This window comes from Phycodurus eques, chromosome 10 (assembly GCF_024500275.1).
Source record: "Phycodurus eques isolate BA_2022a chromosome 10, UOR_Pequ_1.1, whole genome shotgun sequence".
NCBI lineage: Eukaryota > Metazoa > Chordata > Actinopteri > Syngnathiformes > Syngnathidae > Phycodurus > Phycodurus eques.
This window is the reverse complement of record NC_084534.1, coordinates 29431707-29444276: the sequence shown is the minus strand read 5'-3', so window position 1 is coordinate 29444276 and position 12570 is coordinate 29431707. Positions and strand designations below refer to the sequence as shown.

Genomic DNA, 12570 nt, shown 5'->3' with positions numbered 1-12570 from the left:
GCAAATCCTCATGAGATGTGATGTGATCCACTTCTGACTTTGAAGAAAGTCGTGAAATGTTCTCTAATCCTTCTCATCATTCTGGCATTTTGGTCATTTTAATTGACCTAAATCAGGAAAGGTTTAGTCAGTTTTCATGTCAGACAGTGAGGTAAAAAAGTGTAGGCGTCTTTTTATCTAGTGTGTGTGTGTAAAGGTGTGCTTTCAACTGTGCATGTGCAGTGATTCCCAACTGCGGCACCTCAGTGTGCCTCCGGAAATGAGCCGGTTTCACACCGATAATGATTTGTTGCCTCCATAGAAGAAGGCATCCTTGTTCGATCGTCAAGGAGCCAGCCAAAGATGGTGACGAGCACAACAATTCAACGCTCGACGGCAAAAGCTCCACAACGAGCCCGTGGCGGCGGTTCGGGACGGGCGGTGTGGACGTGAGACTTTTGTGCCGTGGCTCGATCGAGGTTTTACATTCACAAACACTGAGGAAGAAGCCAGGGAGCGAACACGGAAGCACTTCTCTCTCGTCCATGTTTGACTTTCAAGCGTCCGCTTTTCCCTTGCTCTTATGTGGAACAAGTGTGAAACGCCGAAGCGCTTTCTCCTCGATGTAGCTTTTCTCACCCGCGCGACCTCTGTCACTCATTTGGGTCGGCTCAGTCGGATTTTTTTTTTTTTTTTTTTAAATTTATTCCTGACTCGGGCTTCGCACGGCCATACGCGCTGCGCGACATGACGTCATTGTTCAGACGCACATTACACGTCACGTCATACGAAACGTGTTTGCTATTATGAGTTTGAAGATAAAACGACTGCTCATATCCTCCGAACTTCTCATTCTACAGGATCCGTCTCGATAAATGATGCATTTACCGATAAATATACATTTTTGCTATTCTGCTGACTTTATTTGATTAAGGTTATAAAGGCAAACGCGTGACATTCATGCCCAGTAAATGAATTGGTTTAGTTGAATTGCGTATCTGCCACGAGGAGGGTGCGTCAATGACAGATTTGGGAGAACGTCGTGTATTGCCCTTCCTTTTCGGAGAATACGACACCAAGTATCACTCCTATCATCAATTGTTGACCGTTTCATTATCCAACTCGCGTCAATCCGATCACAAGTGACTTGATGCTAATAGTCTATTCACCTTTTTACTCCTACCAGTTCCTTCTATTATTGACTTAGCGATCAAGTATTTATGCCACTCTAATCTGCTGTTGTCTTGATGTGTTTTCTATTGATCGCTTATGACGTTTTTATGAGGTAGGCTAATGGGTGCGCTGTTCACAGTGATGTAACGGTGTACGGAACTGTACATCAAATACTTGATTAAAGTGCTATATAATGATTATTTTTGTTACATTTGAAGAATTTGGGCTTTGGATCAACATGTAATTACTTTTGCACACACTAAAGTATGTATATTTGAAACCCAGTTCCTTAAAAAGTTTTACTTTGCACTGTGAAATGTTTATAACCTGAAAAGTTTTAGAATCAAATTTGACTCCGTACCAAAAATGGACCTTTTGTGAGAGGGCGTGGCCATCACAGCATGGCGAATTCTGATGAGTCGCCGTGCCAACAAAAGCTGTTGGAGCTTGACTCCAGATGGTTCTCTCTTTTCAGAATTTCACACACTACAATGAGAGTCCAGACCTGAAGGCATCTGTGGACATTTTGGGGTCATAGTCATAGCGCCAACGACTGGCAAAAGGAATTATGATTTTTCAATCTTTCTTCTCCTGTGAGCAGATGGATTTTTTGTTATTTGAGGCCTTCGTGATGTCAAAACGTGAAGCTCGGGAGTTTTCGACAAACACTTGCCGTGGCCAGTTTGTCGAGAACAATTTGTTTTTCAGGGTCTAAACATGCGCGGGAACTCATGAAATGTTGCACACACATCAGTGCTAACAAAAAAAACAAAGTTTTTAGAGCTTTGTTTGACGTTTGTAGACGCTCTTACGGGTTCGAGCGTGACTCTCGTCTCTGGTGTCTGTTTTGAGTCCAGACGTGTCAACGCTCCTCTTGATGTTTTGTAATGAAGTCGTAAGTGCCACAAATACAAACCTTCACCATTTGTTCATTTATTGGGGAACACAATTTCAGATTTGACATTTTAATACCTTGTGAGTGCGTTTTCAATAACTACCTCCAACGAGGTACATTTATGTTTTTATTCAGTCAGCATGTTGGAGCATTTTGGTTGTTAATGATCAATTATATTGTAGTACAAGATAAACTGAGCATAGACGTGATCTTTTTATGAATACGTGAAAGGGAAGCCACATGTGCGGGAACAAACAACATATTTGTGTGCGTTTGTGAGAGAGTGCAGTTGTGTGTGCACAGCGTTAGTTTGTGTTTTAGGAAAACGGAAACTTCCCGACTTGTCTTGATGTATGCGAGTCGCTGGTTATAAAAAGTGACCATTCAGTAAGCTTTCTCACTTTCTTGATGAGCTTTCTGTGGAGCTGCAGCATTAGCATGTTAGCTCGTGAGCTAACTGTTTCCTCCACATTCCAAAGTTAAGTTTCTCCGTTTCACACACAGTACTCGTCGATTATATATAACACTAGCCTGGATTAATGCCGTTAGCATGAGCATTAGCGCCGCTCTCTAGTAGAGCACAGAAAGCCATGCTAAATTAGCATAATAATGTAAATAATTGAATATTTAATATAGCCTTGAGAATCAATCGTTTGTTAGCCTTTGAAGTGGTGGAAGCTTTGAACAAACTAGCGCTTGCGTTGGCTGTTGTCCATCTAGCAATGCTAGCTAGCTAGCTCAAACCCTTTTTTAAAGACCACTGAAGTGACTTCTGGCTTATTGTTTCCAATGATAATTATTGAAATAGGCAAATTTGGTTTTCTGTGGTTTGTGTGACTGGCTGAAGCTTGGGCGCCACCTTCAGGCAGACATCGTAAAAACTAGGTACGTCACCGTTTCCAAAACAATCAGTACACGTTACTGCCGGATCACTTGGACACGCGCAGACAAAGCGTGTTTAACGCAGAAACAAGCAGGCAACTAGCGGGAACCGTTCGGGTGCGAGCGTTCAAACATGTCCCCTCAGTGTCACAGTGAACCCATCAGGTGATACCAATCAGGGGCTACCGTGTCCTTGCAGTGGCACGTGGGGCGGCTGTGGATCAGCAGGTCGAGCGGGTCGTCCAGTGACCGAAGGGTAGTTGGTTCCGATCCGTGCGTGTCGAAGTGTCCTTGGGCGAGACACTGAACCCTAATTTACTGCCAATGGGCCTGGCATGGCAGCAGTCGCCCATTGGTTTATGAAATGTGGGTGAATGTGAGGCTTTGTAAAGCGCTCTGGGCACCGTGATGGTGTAGATAAAGCGCTACCTACCTAAGTGCAGTCCATTTACTATTTGCAGTGTAACGATCAGGCGCGAGTGTGTCCTCGGTGTCAAACCAGAAGCGGGTGTGTCCCTGCAGTGAACCAGTCAGGTGTGGGCGTGTCTTATCAGTGTTTCAGTCAACCAATTAAGACCAAGCGTGTGCCTGCAGTGAACCACACAGGCGCAAGTGTGTCCTTGCAGTGACCAATCAGGAGCAAGCTTTTCCCTGCCGTCAACCAACCCGGTGCAAGCGTGTCTTGTGTGTTCCAGTGATCAGAAAACCAAAGTAGATGAAACCAGCTGGTAGGTTAGGTCTTCGTCTTGCGTTTTCTCTCCCACGATGCTGCACTTTCTTTTCCAGCTGGTGTTTTTTCACATTTCTATTTCTTTTATTTAGAGTTATGCTGGTTCTACCACATTTCCACTCGGGTCTACTTCGCTCCGGTCCAGGCACGGTCCGAGTGCGGCGAGGGCGCGCAGAGCTCCGAGTCAGAGTCCGACTCGCCCTCCGCGATGTAGGGTCTCGTGGTGGCGCGGCAGGAGGCCCCCGCTGCTCCCCCCAGGTTGGTGGTTGAGTAGAAACCGTTGTTGAGGAAGTCCAGATTCTCCCTGGACTGCGAGATGGAGAACCCGCTGAAGGAGTGCTCCAGTTCATCGTGGTCCACAGATGGGATGGACAGGGAGCGGTCGCTGTCGAGCTTCACCTCTTCCTCCCCTGCTGCCCCTCCTGCTTCCTCGCCCTCCCTCTCGGCCCTCTCAGCCCCTCCCCTCTCTCCGGTACTGTGGCGGTTAGGTCGATTCCCACCGTGCCGTTCTCCGGCCGGCGGCGGCGGAAGCCGAACCAGTGACCCGTCCACGGCCGGACTTGGGGTGTTCCCGTGGCTACGCTGAGGGCGCGGCGGGGCCTGTTGGCGGAGTTGGGAACTGATTGGCTGCCAGGAGGTGGAGGGGGGGCAGACGGTGGCGTTGTGATTCCGGGGGCCAGTAGAACTGCTGGATCGGACCATCTTGGTCCCAAAATGACTCTTGTCCACAATGTCGGCTGACAACACTCTGGGGAAAAAAAGAAGAAGAGAAAAAGACACGGCAAGCTCTAGGGGATCAGACCCTGGTTATTCTAGGTCTTTGGCTGGATCACAATATTCTAGACGAGATTGTCTGAGATGGGGAGAGTGTAAGATTCTAGACTAGATTAATGTCTTAGATGGGTGAGGTCCCAAGACACATGCATTAGATTTACAGGGTCATACGATTATAGACTAGCTTCATGTCTTAGATGGACAGGTTTTGAAATTTTAGATTTGAGTCATGTCTTAGATGGACTGGATCATAAGATTCTAGACTAGATTCATGTCTAAGATGGACAGAGTTTTGAGATCCTAGAGGCTCCAGCACGCCACGACCCCAGTGAGCATAAGCGGTACGAAAAATGGATCGATGGACGGACTAGGTTAATGTCTTGGATGGACGGAGTCCTAAAATGGATGTCTTAGAATGACGGAGTCATAAGATTATAGACCAGATTCATGTCTTGGACAGGTTGTAGATATAGACCAATTTGTGTCACAGATCGACTGGATCAAAAGAGTCGCGCCTAGATTCCTGTCTTCGATGGACCTGACCATAGGATTCTAGACTGGATTAATGTCTTGGATCGACAGATCCTGGTTACCATGATCTGATACTAACTGGGGGATCTTGTGAATGGACTGGCTCTTCTCCAGCTGGTCCACCGGACTATGGTAAGGTGGCGCCGGGTCTGGTTCCTTGGATCCAAAGTAGGCGTCGGTCTCTGTCTGAGGGATTCCCATTCGCTGTATGTAGATATTGACTAGGAAGTCCAGCTTTCTCTCCATGGAGAGGACCTGAAGGACGCAAAACCAGGAGAGGACAACTCACCAGACAAAGTCTTACCAGTCATACGAGTTGCCTGTACTGATCGGTCACCTGCTTCTCCACCTTCCCCAAGCGTCCCATCATGCTGGGGTCCTCAGGGAGTTCTTCCCCTGCAGCTTTGGGTCGGTCCTTGTCTGCAATTGGTGTTCCTCTGCCCACGATCTGGTCCACCCTAAAACCAGGAGGACAAACAAAGGAACCACTGCATTCATGTAACACGCTACAATGGACCTGGTCAATGTCAAGGACAGACAGTGTACCTGGACTGAAGGTTCTTGATGCGTGCAAGCATGTCGAGGTGTCCTGCTGAATACTGTTCAATCACGTCCATGACATCATAGGGACGAAGACTCTCCTTAAACTTTCTTTTGGACACCATGAAGCGCATGATACTGGGAAACAGGAAGCAGGAAGTTGGGAAACAGGAAGCAGGAAGTCAACACCATCTCCTGACATCAAGTATGGGCTGTTTTTTTTCGACTACAGCCCTGTCATAAGATTCCAGACTAGTTTCATATTTTACTTGGACTGGATCATAAGACACTTGGATTTATTTGTGTCTTACACGGATAGGGTTCGAGGATTCTTGACTAGATTCATGTCCTAGATGGAAAAAATAATACAATTCTTGATTCGATTCCTGTTATAGATGGAAAGGGTTCCAAAACATGTTTGGACAGAGTCATAAGATTCTAGACAAGATCCATGTTCTAAATGGACTGGATCATAAGATTCTCGACTACGTGTATGACTAATGTCGTCAATGGACAGGTGGAATCAATTGGTTAATTGTGTGTTTGCTGTTGGTCTCCTGATTGGTCAAAAAAAGCAATCTGTCAGTGACATCTGGAGGGCAAAGGAGGACACACAACAACACCAAAAACAGTGGAGTGAGACAGAACAGAACGCAAGACAAGAAGAAAACATGGAAGCCAATTGTGTCAGTCCGTCTCTTACCCAACAGCTGATGGCAACGTCGGTCCTGGTGTGAGCAAAATAAACCAAATTGTGAACCAAAATGTGAATCAAAAGGCAAAGAAATGGCGAGCAAAGCGATGAGTGAAGTCGACAAAATGGCGTCGGTGGCAACCGTTCCTGAAGGAGAGTCTCCATACCAGATGGCTCGGATGGTGACCTTGATGCCGGGCGTCAAATCCTGCGGGACGAACTCACAGTGGCAGCTCTTGTTGTCGTCGGCCATGTCTTCTCCCGGGAGGCTAGCGTCTGCAACAGCGACGAAATGGCGGAGTTACGACGGCGGCGGCCACATGTGATTGGTCGTATGCGTGCGCTAACCTGGCGAGCTCTTCTGTCTGAACTCTTCATCCTGCATCTCTATGAGCACTACACGAGAAGAACACACCACACGCTTCGGAATCGGCATCAGACACCAAAGAAGAAGAAACACCCGCTGATGAGTGCATTTTAAAGCCACAGTCCTCATATCCTGGAAATCATAAGTGTAGCTTAGCACTTAGTGCCCTGGAGGAAGTCCGACAAGGGAGGCGAGCTAACATGTCTTGCTGGTCAAAGTGAAACCGATTGCTAAGACTCATGCGAGTTGTAGATCTTAACAGGAAAACGACTCCAAACTCTGTTTAGCCTGTGCGCCCATCTGCACCTCTTATCTAGCCGTCATTCGTCCGCTACATCTAAACCTGCATCATCCATCTGGATGGAATTGATTCCACGCCAGCTGTATGAAAACAAGCTACGCGGATGACGACACTATCCCGAGCACTACAAAGCAGAAGATGATGAGAGTTGAGAAGTGAAAGCTCCTCCGGTCCTTTTTGGTCTTTTCCTCCTCACTTCCTTGCCTGCCTCCTTTCCTGGTCTCCTAGCCTCCTTTGTGTTATATGAACAAAATGAACTTACTTTGTGCATGTGCCCTCCAGTGTGACATCATTGCAATCAAAATCCAAAAAGTGTGACATCAATTTCTGATGTTCAATGGATTGCTGTGACAGGGCGTTCGTGTACGGTCTTCCACCACGCATGATGTCCTTTAGAATGCAACTGGACACATGACAGGACAGGTGACTGTACACGGAGCAGACGAGCGCAGGATGTCCTACCTTCAGAGTTCTGGCGGGATGCGGCTCCTCGGATCCTGAAGGCCTGCCGAGGTTCTGCTGCGTTCTCCGAAGCTCCAGCTCTTTGGAACCTTACTGGGGCTGTCCTCCAGACTGGGATCTATGCTGGGGGAGCGGCGCAGGGCCTGAACACCCCCGGGCACGTTGGGAACTCCGGGAGTCACACTGGGACCGACACCTGGACCGACCACCGGGACCACTAGAGAAAGGAAGTAGTGGAGGAAGACTTCAGTATCTGACGGTGATTAAAGTTGGACTGTCCGGACAAGACTTACTATGCTGAGGAGAACCTTTTCCTTTGGTTCCTGAACTGCGTGGAGATGAGAAGACTCTCTCTTTCAGACTCACCTTCTGACTGTTGGGACAGAACAAAGTCAAAGGGCTGGATTTAGTAGGATCCCAAGCAGTGTGCGCTCGACTGGAACAGATGGCGTGTGCCATTTGTGGGCGTGTTGCACATGAGCTACTAAGATTGCGGCGCCACAGGTAGAAACGTGGCAGAGACCGTCTTTGGGAGAACACCGTAAGCGCAAAATAAAGTTTGAAGTGATGGCACTGGACGTGTTCGTAGAAGAGGCAAAATAACCCTGAATATTTGGCCGCCACGTTTGTTCTGACCCCTTTTCCATGAATGCATGACTCCCGACTGACTGGTTCCAGGGCAAGTAGAAATGCTGCAATTTTGCTGGTTTGGCAAACTCAATCGTAGGTGTGCCCGGTTTGATTCTCTCCCACATTTGTTCGCGTGCACAATCAAGTTCGTGCACATTTTGCCAGCGCAAAGCTTTCGGAGCTCACGGAGCTTAACTCTTGCACTTTTGTTAGCCAATCAGGGACACTGACCTACCTAGGAGAAGGTTCCGGCTGCACATCCTTTCTGCAGAGACATAAGAGAATTCAATAATAATTATAATTGTAACAATAAAAGATAACATGAATCCCAACGCACAGTTCTTGATGAAAGAGCTGAGACCTGAATGAGAGTCCTGACTTGTTCTTGAGGTTCCTCAGCAGGTCCAACTGGTTGAGGGGTGGAATTAACCTGGAAAGAGACGCCACAATGTCACACCTCATATTTGCACGCACCTGATCTTGGCCTTCGCCTGACGTTTGCCTTTACCCGACGGTGCCCTAGCCATGGAAACGAGAGCGGCTACTACTACAAACTTATCTTTCCACGCTCGCGTTGAGTTAAACCGCACCTAGTATGCAAATTGACTCTTGCCCTGCCGTACCGCTTGACATCTGGACGTTAGCCTGTTTTACTGCCGCTTCTGCTCAGCTCCTTTCCCGCTGCTTGGAAAAGGGGGCTAGCTGACGATGACTGAATCCGAGACTGTTGCTGTATAGATTCTGCACGGACCGACCGAGACGAGATCTGAGGTGGACCGCTTCCCCGGAGGCGTTGCTCTGGAGGGTTCTGCATCTAGCGACCAGGGAAGTTCCTGAGGGAGAGCCGCTTTCCTGGAGGCATCTATTGTACCTGCGGTGCTTCAGCTCACTAAATCAACGCCGATGTTGTCTTAACTGACATTGTACTGCACCATACTATGTGATAAACGTTGCCCACTCGGCATCTATTGCAGCCTGGGCCCCCCCCCCCCATCTATGGCCCCCTTTCATGGTTTCTTTCATTTTGCCAAAAGGGTTTTCGCAGCGCTTTTCCTTTCCCGGCTGGAATTTTTAGACTCTTTTGTCACCTGTGAGGCCCTCTGAGACTCTTTTGCGATTAAGCGCAAAACAAACTTCTTTTTGTCTTCAGCTGGACGCGATGGGACTGACCTGTACATGGGGACGGACACGGTCCTCTCGTAGTAGTCCCACGTGGACGTCAGGTCAGATCGACTCAGATTTGTGGCGTATACCCTCCACGCGGCCTGCGCGCACACACCAGGTTAGGTCTATTGGAGTCTACTAAGGAGCAATAGGAATATGGGCTGCTCGCCTCACTAGCGGGACCACAGTCCTGCTCGCTCCGCAGCCGGCCCCTCATAAAACTAAATGCAGTAGAGTAGAATAGAACCCAGTTGGAAAGAGTAGACTTCAACATTCCAACTTCAACGTGTTCAATTCATTCAAGCTAACGTTGCGGCTATTTCCGTCTCCCCAATGTTCCAAATAAAAGCCTGAAATGTACAATTTTGAAATATTCCCCTCCAGTCTCCGCATTTGTGCACCGATTCGAATCGTTCCAACTTCAACGTGTTCAGCGGCCGTGACCCAACGGTTGAGATCATCGCCTGCCACCGTGGGGACCGAGGTTCAAGACCCCGACCGGACCATCCGCCGACATCCCCCGGACTCACGGCTACGGTGTCCTTGAGCGAGACGCCGATACCCCGAAATGCTTCCAGTGTGTTCCACTAACGTGTGTGTGCGTGTGTGTGTGTGTGTGTGTGTGTTCACTGTGATGGCTTCAATGCAGAGAACAAATTTCGTGTTCATGACAATAAAAAGGGATTCTTCTTCTTCAGCTCATTCAAGCCATTCCCCGTTGCAAAAATTCCCAAATTGAACAGCAAGTGAAATGAGCCCAAATGAACCGGAAGTGGCAAATCACGAACAAAATGAGAAAATGTGGCGTTCCGTTCCAAATGTCTTTTCTGGTTCTATTTTACTCGACTCCATTCCGGAGGCTACCTGGATGAGTCCAGCTGCTGGGTTTCGTCTTTTCTCAAAGTGTTTTTGTCTGTGCTGCTCTTGGACCTTCAGAGCAAAACCAGAACCCAGGATGCCCTGACAACCAGACAGGAAACCCAATTAGCAACCAAACGCGCACGCCCGCGCGCGCGCACGCACTCACAGCAGGCAGAGCGAAGAAGGAAACGCCAATCAGCGTGAAGGTGGCTGCCAGCAGGCGACCGTTCCAAGTGATGGGGAACTTGTCTCCGTAGCCGATGGTGGTCAAGGTGATCTGAAGGACACGAGCGAGCGGCCAATCAGACGGCGACCGACACTCGAGCGGTTTGTTGCTAGCGGACGGGAAGCAGTCTCACCAGTCCCCACCAGAGGGCGTCGGCGTACGTCTCAAATTGTTCGTTGTCCTCTTTCTCCGCCAAATAAACCAGGAAGCTCGCCAGGATCAGACACAGGAAGCCGATGTACCAGGCTGTGATCAGCTCCTAGACACGCACGCGCGCACGCACACGCTGAAAGTCCTTGAAGCTCCAATTCAACCAACCAGCAAGAAATCAATTGGGCACATCGATCACGTCCACAATCAATACGGAAGATAACGCGCACGCGCGCAGTCCTTGTTTGTCACCTTGCTGTGGGCGTAGACGACGGATCCGAGCAGCTTCCAGGTTCCCCCGCGCCGGTCCATGCGGATCATCCGCAGAATCTGAAGGAAGCGCAGCGAGCGGATGGCCGACGTGGCGAACACGTTGCCCTGCGTGCCCGCCGCCAGCACCGAGATGGACGCGATCAGCACCATGATGTCTGCGCGGAAGCACGTGCACGCAGATTCACACACGGACACGAACCCCAGTGCGCGTTTGCGTGCGCGCGTGTTGTTCGCACGCACGCGGCAGACTGACCGATGACGCAAAAGGGTTTGCGCGCAAACTTGAGCCTCCCTCGCCAGCCTCGATAGCGGCAGCAGCATCCCGCCGCCCAGATGCGTACCGAGTACTCCACGCCGAACACCACGATGGTCACCACCTCCTGCGCCGGAAGCCACAAAGGCACACGTCACCGCCGGGGACGGAGGGACGGAGGGACGGAGGGACGGAGCGGTCGCCCGTTACCAGGATGTAGAGCGCGTCCTCGGAGCTCTTCTCGTACTCTCGGATGGTGGAGAAGACGGACAGCACGAGGCAGGAGAAGACCAGCAGGAACCTGCCGGGACGAAGCGGGTGTTTGCTTGCGTGCGTATTTACCCGTGCGCGCGCGCGCGCGCGCGTGTGTGCGCATCTCACACATATGCGTGGTACACGAAGGCCCATCCGCGCGGCCTCTCGAGGACGTTGTAGAGGAAGTTCTGCAGCCGCCTGTAGAGAGCGTTCCTCTTGGGGGCTCTCTTGCCCCCCGACGCGCTGCTGCGCTGGCGCCGAGGACCTTCGTCGGCTGCTCCGCGATCAGCGCCCGGTTGCCCGCCGCCACGACAACAACAACAACAACCGGAATCACAAGTGCCACCCGACGTCACCCGGCGCCCACTTTGAGACTTTGGGCTGCGTTCTGTTACGATCGACGCGTCCACCCAATTTTGTGCCAATCGCGGCTCATTTTTGGAGGCCGCAATTCAAAACCTTAACTTCCAAACCCCGTCTCTCTCTTTTTATTTTGGATCTTTTTTTTTTGTTTTTTTTTAAGCTACCCAACTAGAAATCTCCCTTTACAACCCAAAGCAGCGTATGCCAAACCATATTGTGCCATCATTTCTGATTTGATCCACTTCATTGACATTGACAAATACGAAAAGACGAAAGGAAAAAGAATGTCAAGCTCTTCGGACGGGCCTGCTTTGTTTCCTGTCATGTGACGTCAGGACTTTTGCTGTGTTTGCAGTATTTACCTGCAATGAGGAGCGCTCCGTCCCTGCTGGAGTCCGTCCCGCCGGCCTCCAGACCCACGAAGCCCACTTTCGGCTTCTTCTGGTCGGCCTGCGCTCCGGGGAACACGCCGCCGTTCCGCGACTTCTGCACCATGACGGACGCGCGGACGAGCCCGAGCTAGTGAGCGCGACGGCCGGCGGACGCAGCTGCGAGGGCGGCCCGGTCCGCGCGGAGCATCGCCGCCCGCCTGCCCGCCTCCGGGGCGGGATGGATGGATGGATGAGCGGAGAGACAAAAAGAGAGAGCACGAGCAGGAGGAGGAGAAAACAAAGCGGCCGCCGATCAGCAAATCGGTTCGTCTCCTCCGAGGCGACTTCCCGCGCAGACCGGAAACGCGATGACGTCACAGGCGGCTATCAATTTTACCCCAAAACCTCCAGATGAGATTGGAAAGCAGACAGAGCACATCGTGTGTGTGTGTGTGCGCGCGCGCGATGATTTCACGTGAGCCCTCTGTCACCATGGCAACCCTCCGGTTACTACGACAACCGCAAACGGGAGAAGACGACGGGAGGGAGGAGGGAAAGAGGAGACTGCGGGCGATGACGTCACAAAGAGAAGGACCAATCACAATGTCGGGTTCTTTATTGGTGACGTCACTGATGACAATTGATTGCAATGAAAAAGTCAGACGATAAAGAAATGAGAATTGATTGTGACGATTA

At 50.2% G+C, this 12570-nt stretch overlaps 1 protein-coding gene across 1 annotated transcript; it reads right to left on the bottom strand.

The window, feature by feature from the left end:
* Window positions 1-2077: 2077 nt before the first annotated feature.
* On the bottom strand, window positions 2078-12012 carry LOC133408277 (potassium voltage-gated channel subfamily KQT member 2-like). The gene is given in 20 exon segments (XM_061686932.1): window positions 2078-4407; window positions 5044-5219; window positions 5302-5422; window positions 5511-5642; window positions 6366-6474; window positions 6547-6594; window positions 7329-7377; window positions 7379-7545; window positions 7622-7701; window positions 8194-8223; window positions 8320-8388; window positions 9129-9223; window positions 9987-10082; window positions 10150-10260; window positions 10343-10468; window positions 10612-10787; window positions 10886-11012; window positions 11096-11186; window positions 11267-11414; window positions 11866-12012. Coding segments are annotated over 20 exon segments (2706 nt in total). The 5' UTR covers window positions 11999-12012; the 3' UTR covers window positions 2078-3785.
* Window positions 12013-12570: the final 558 nt, after the last annotated feature.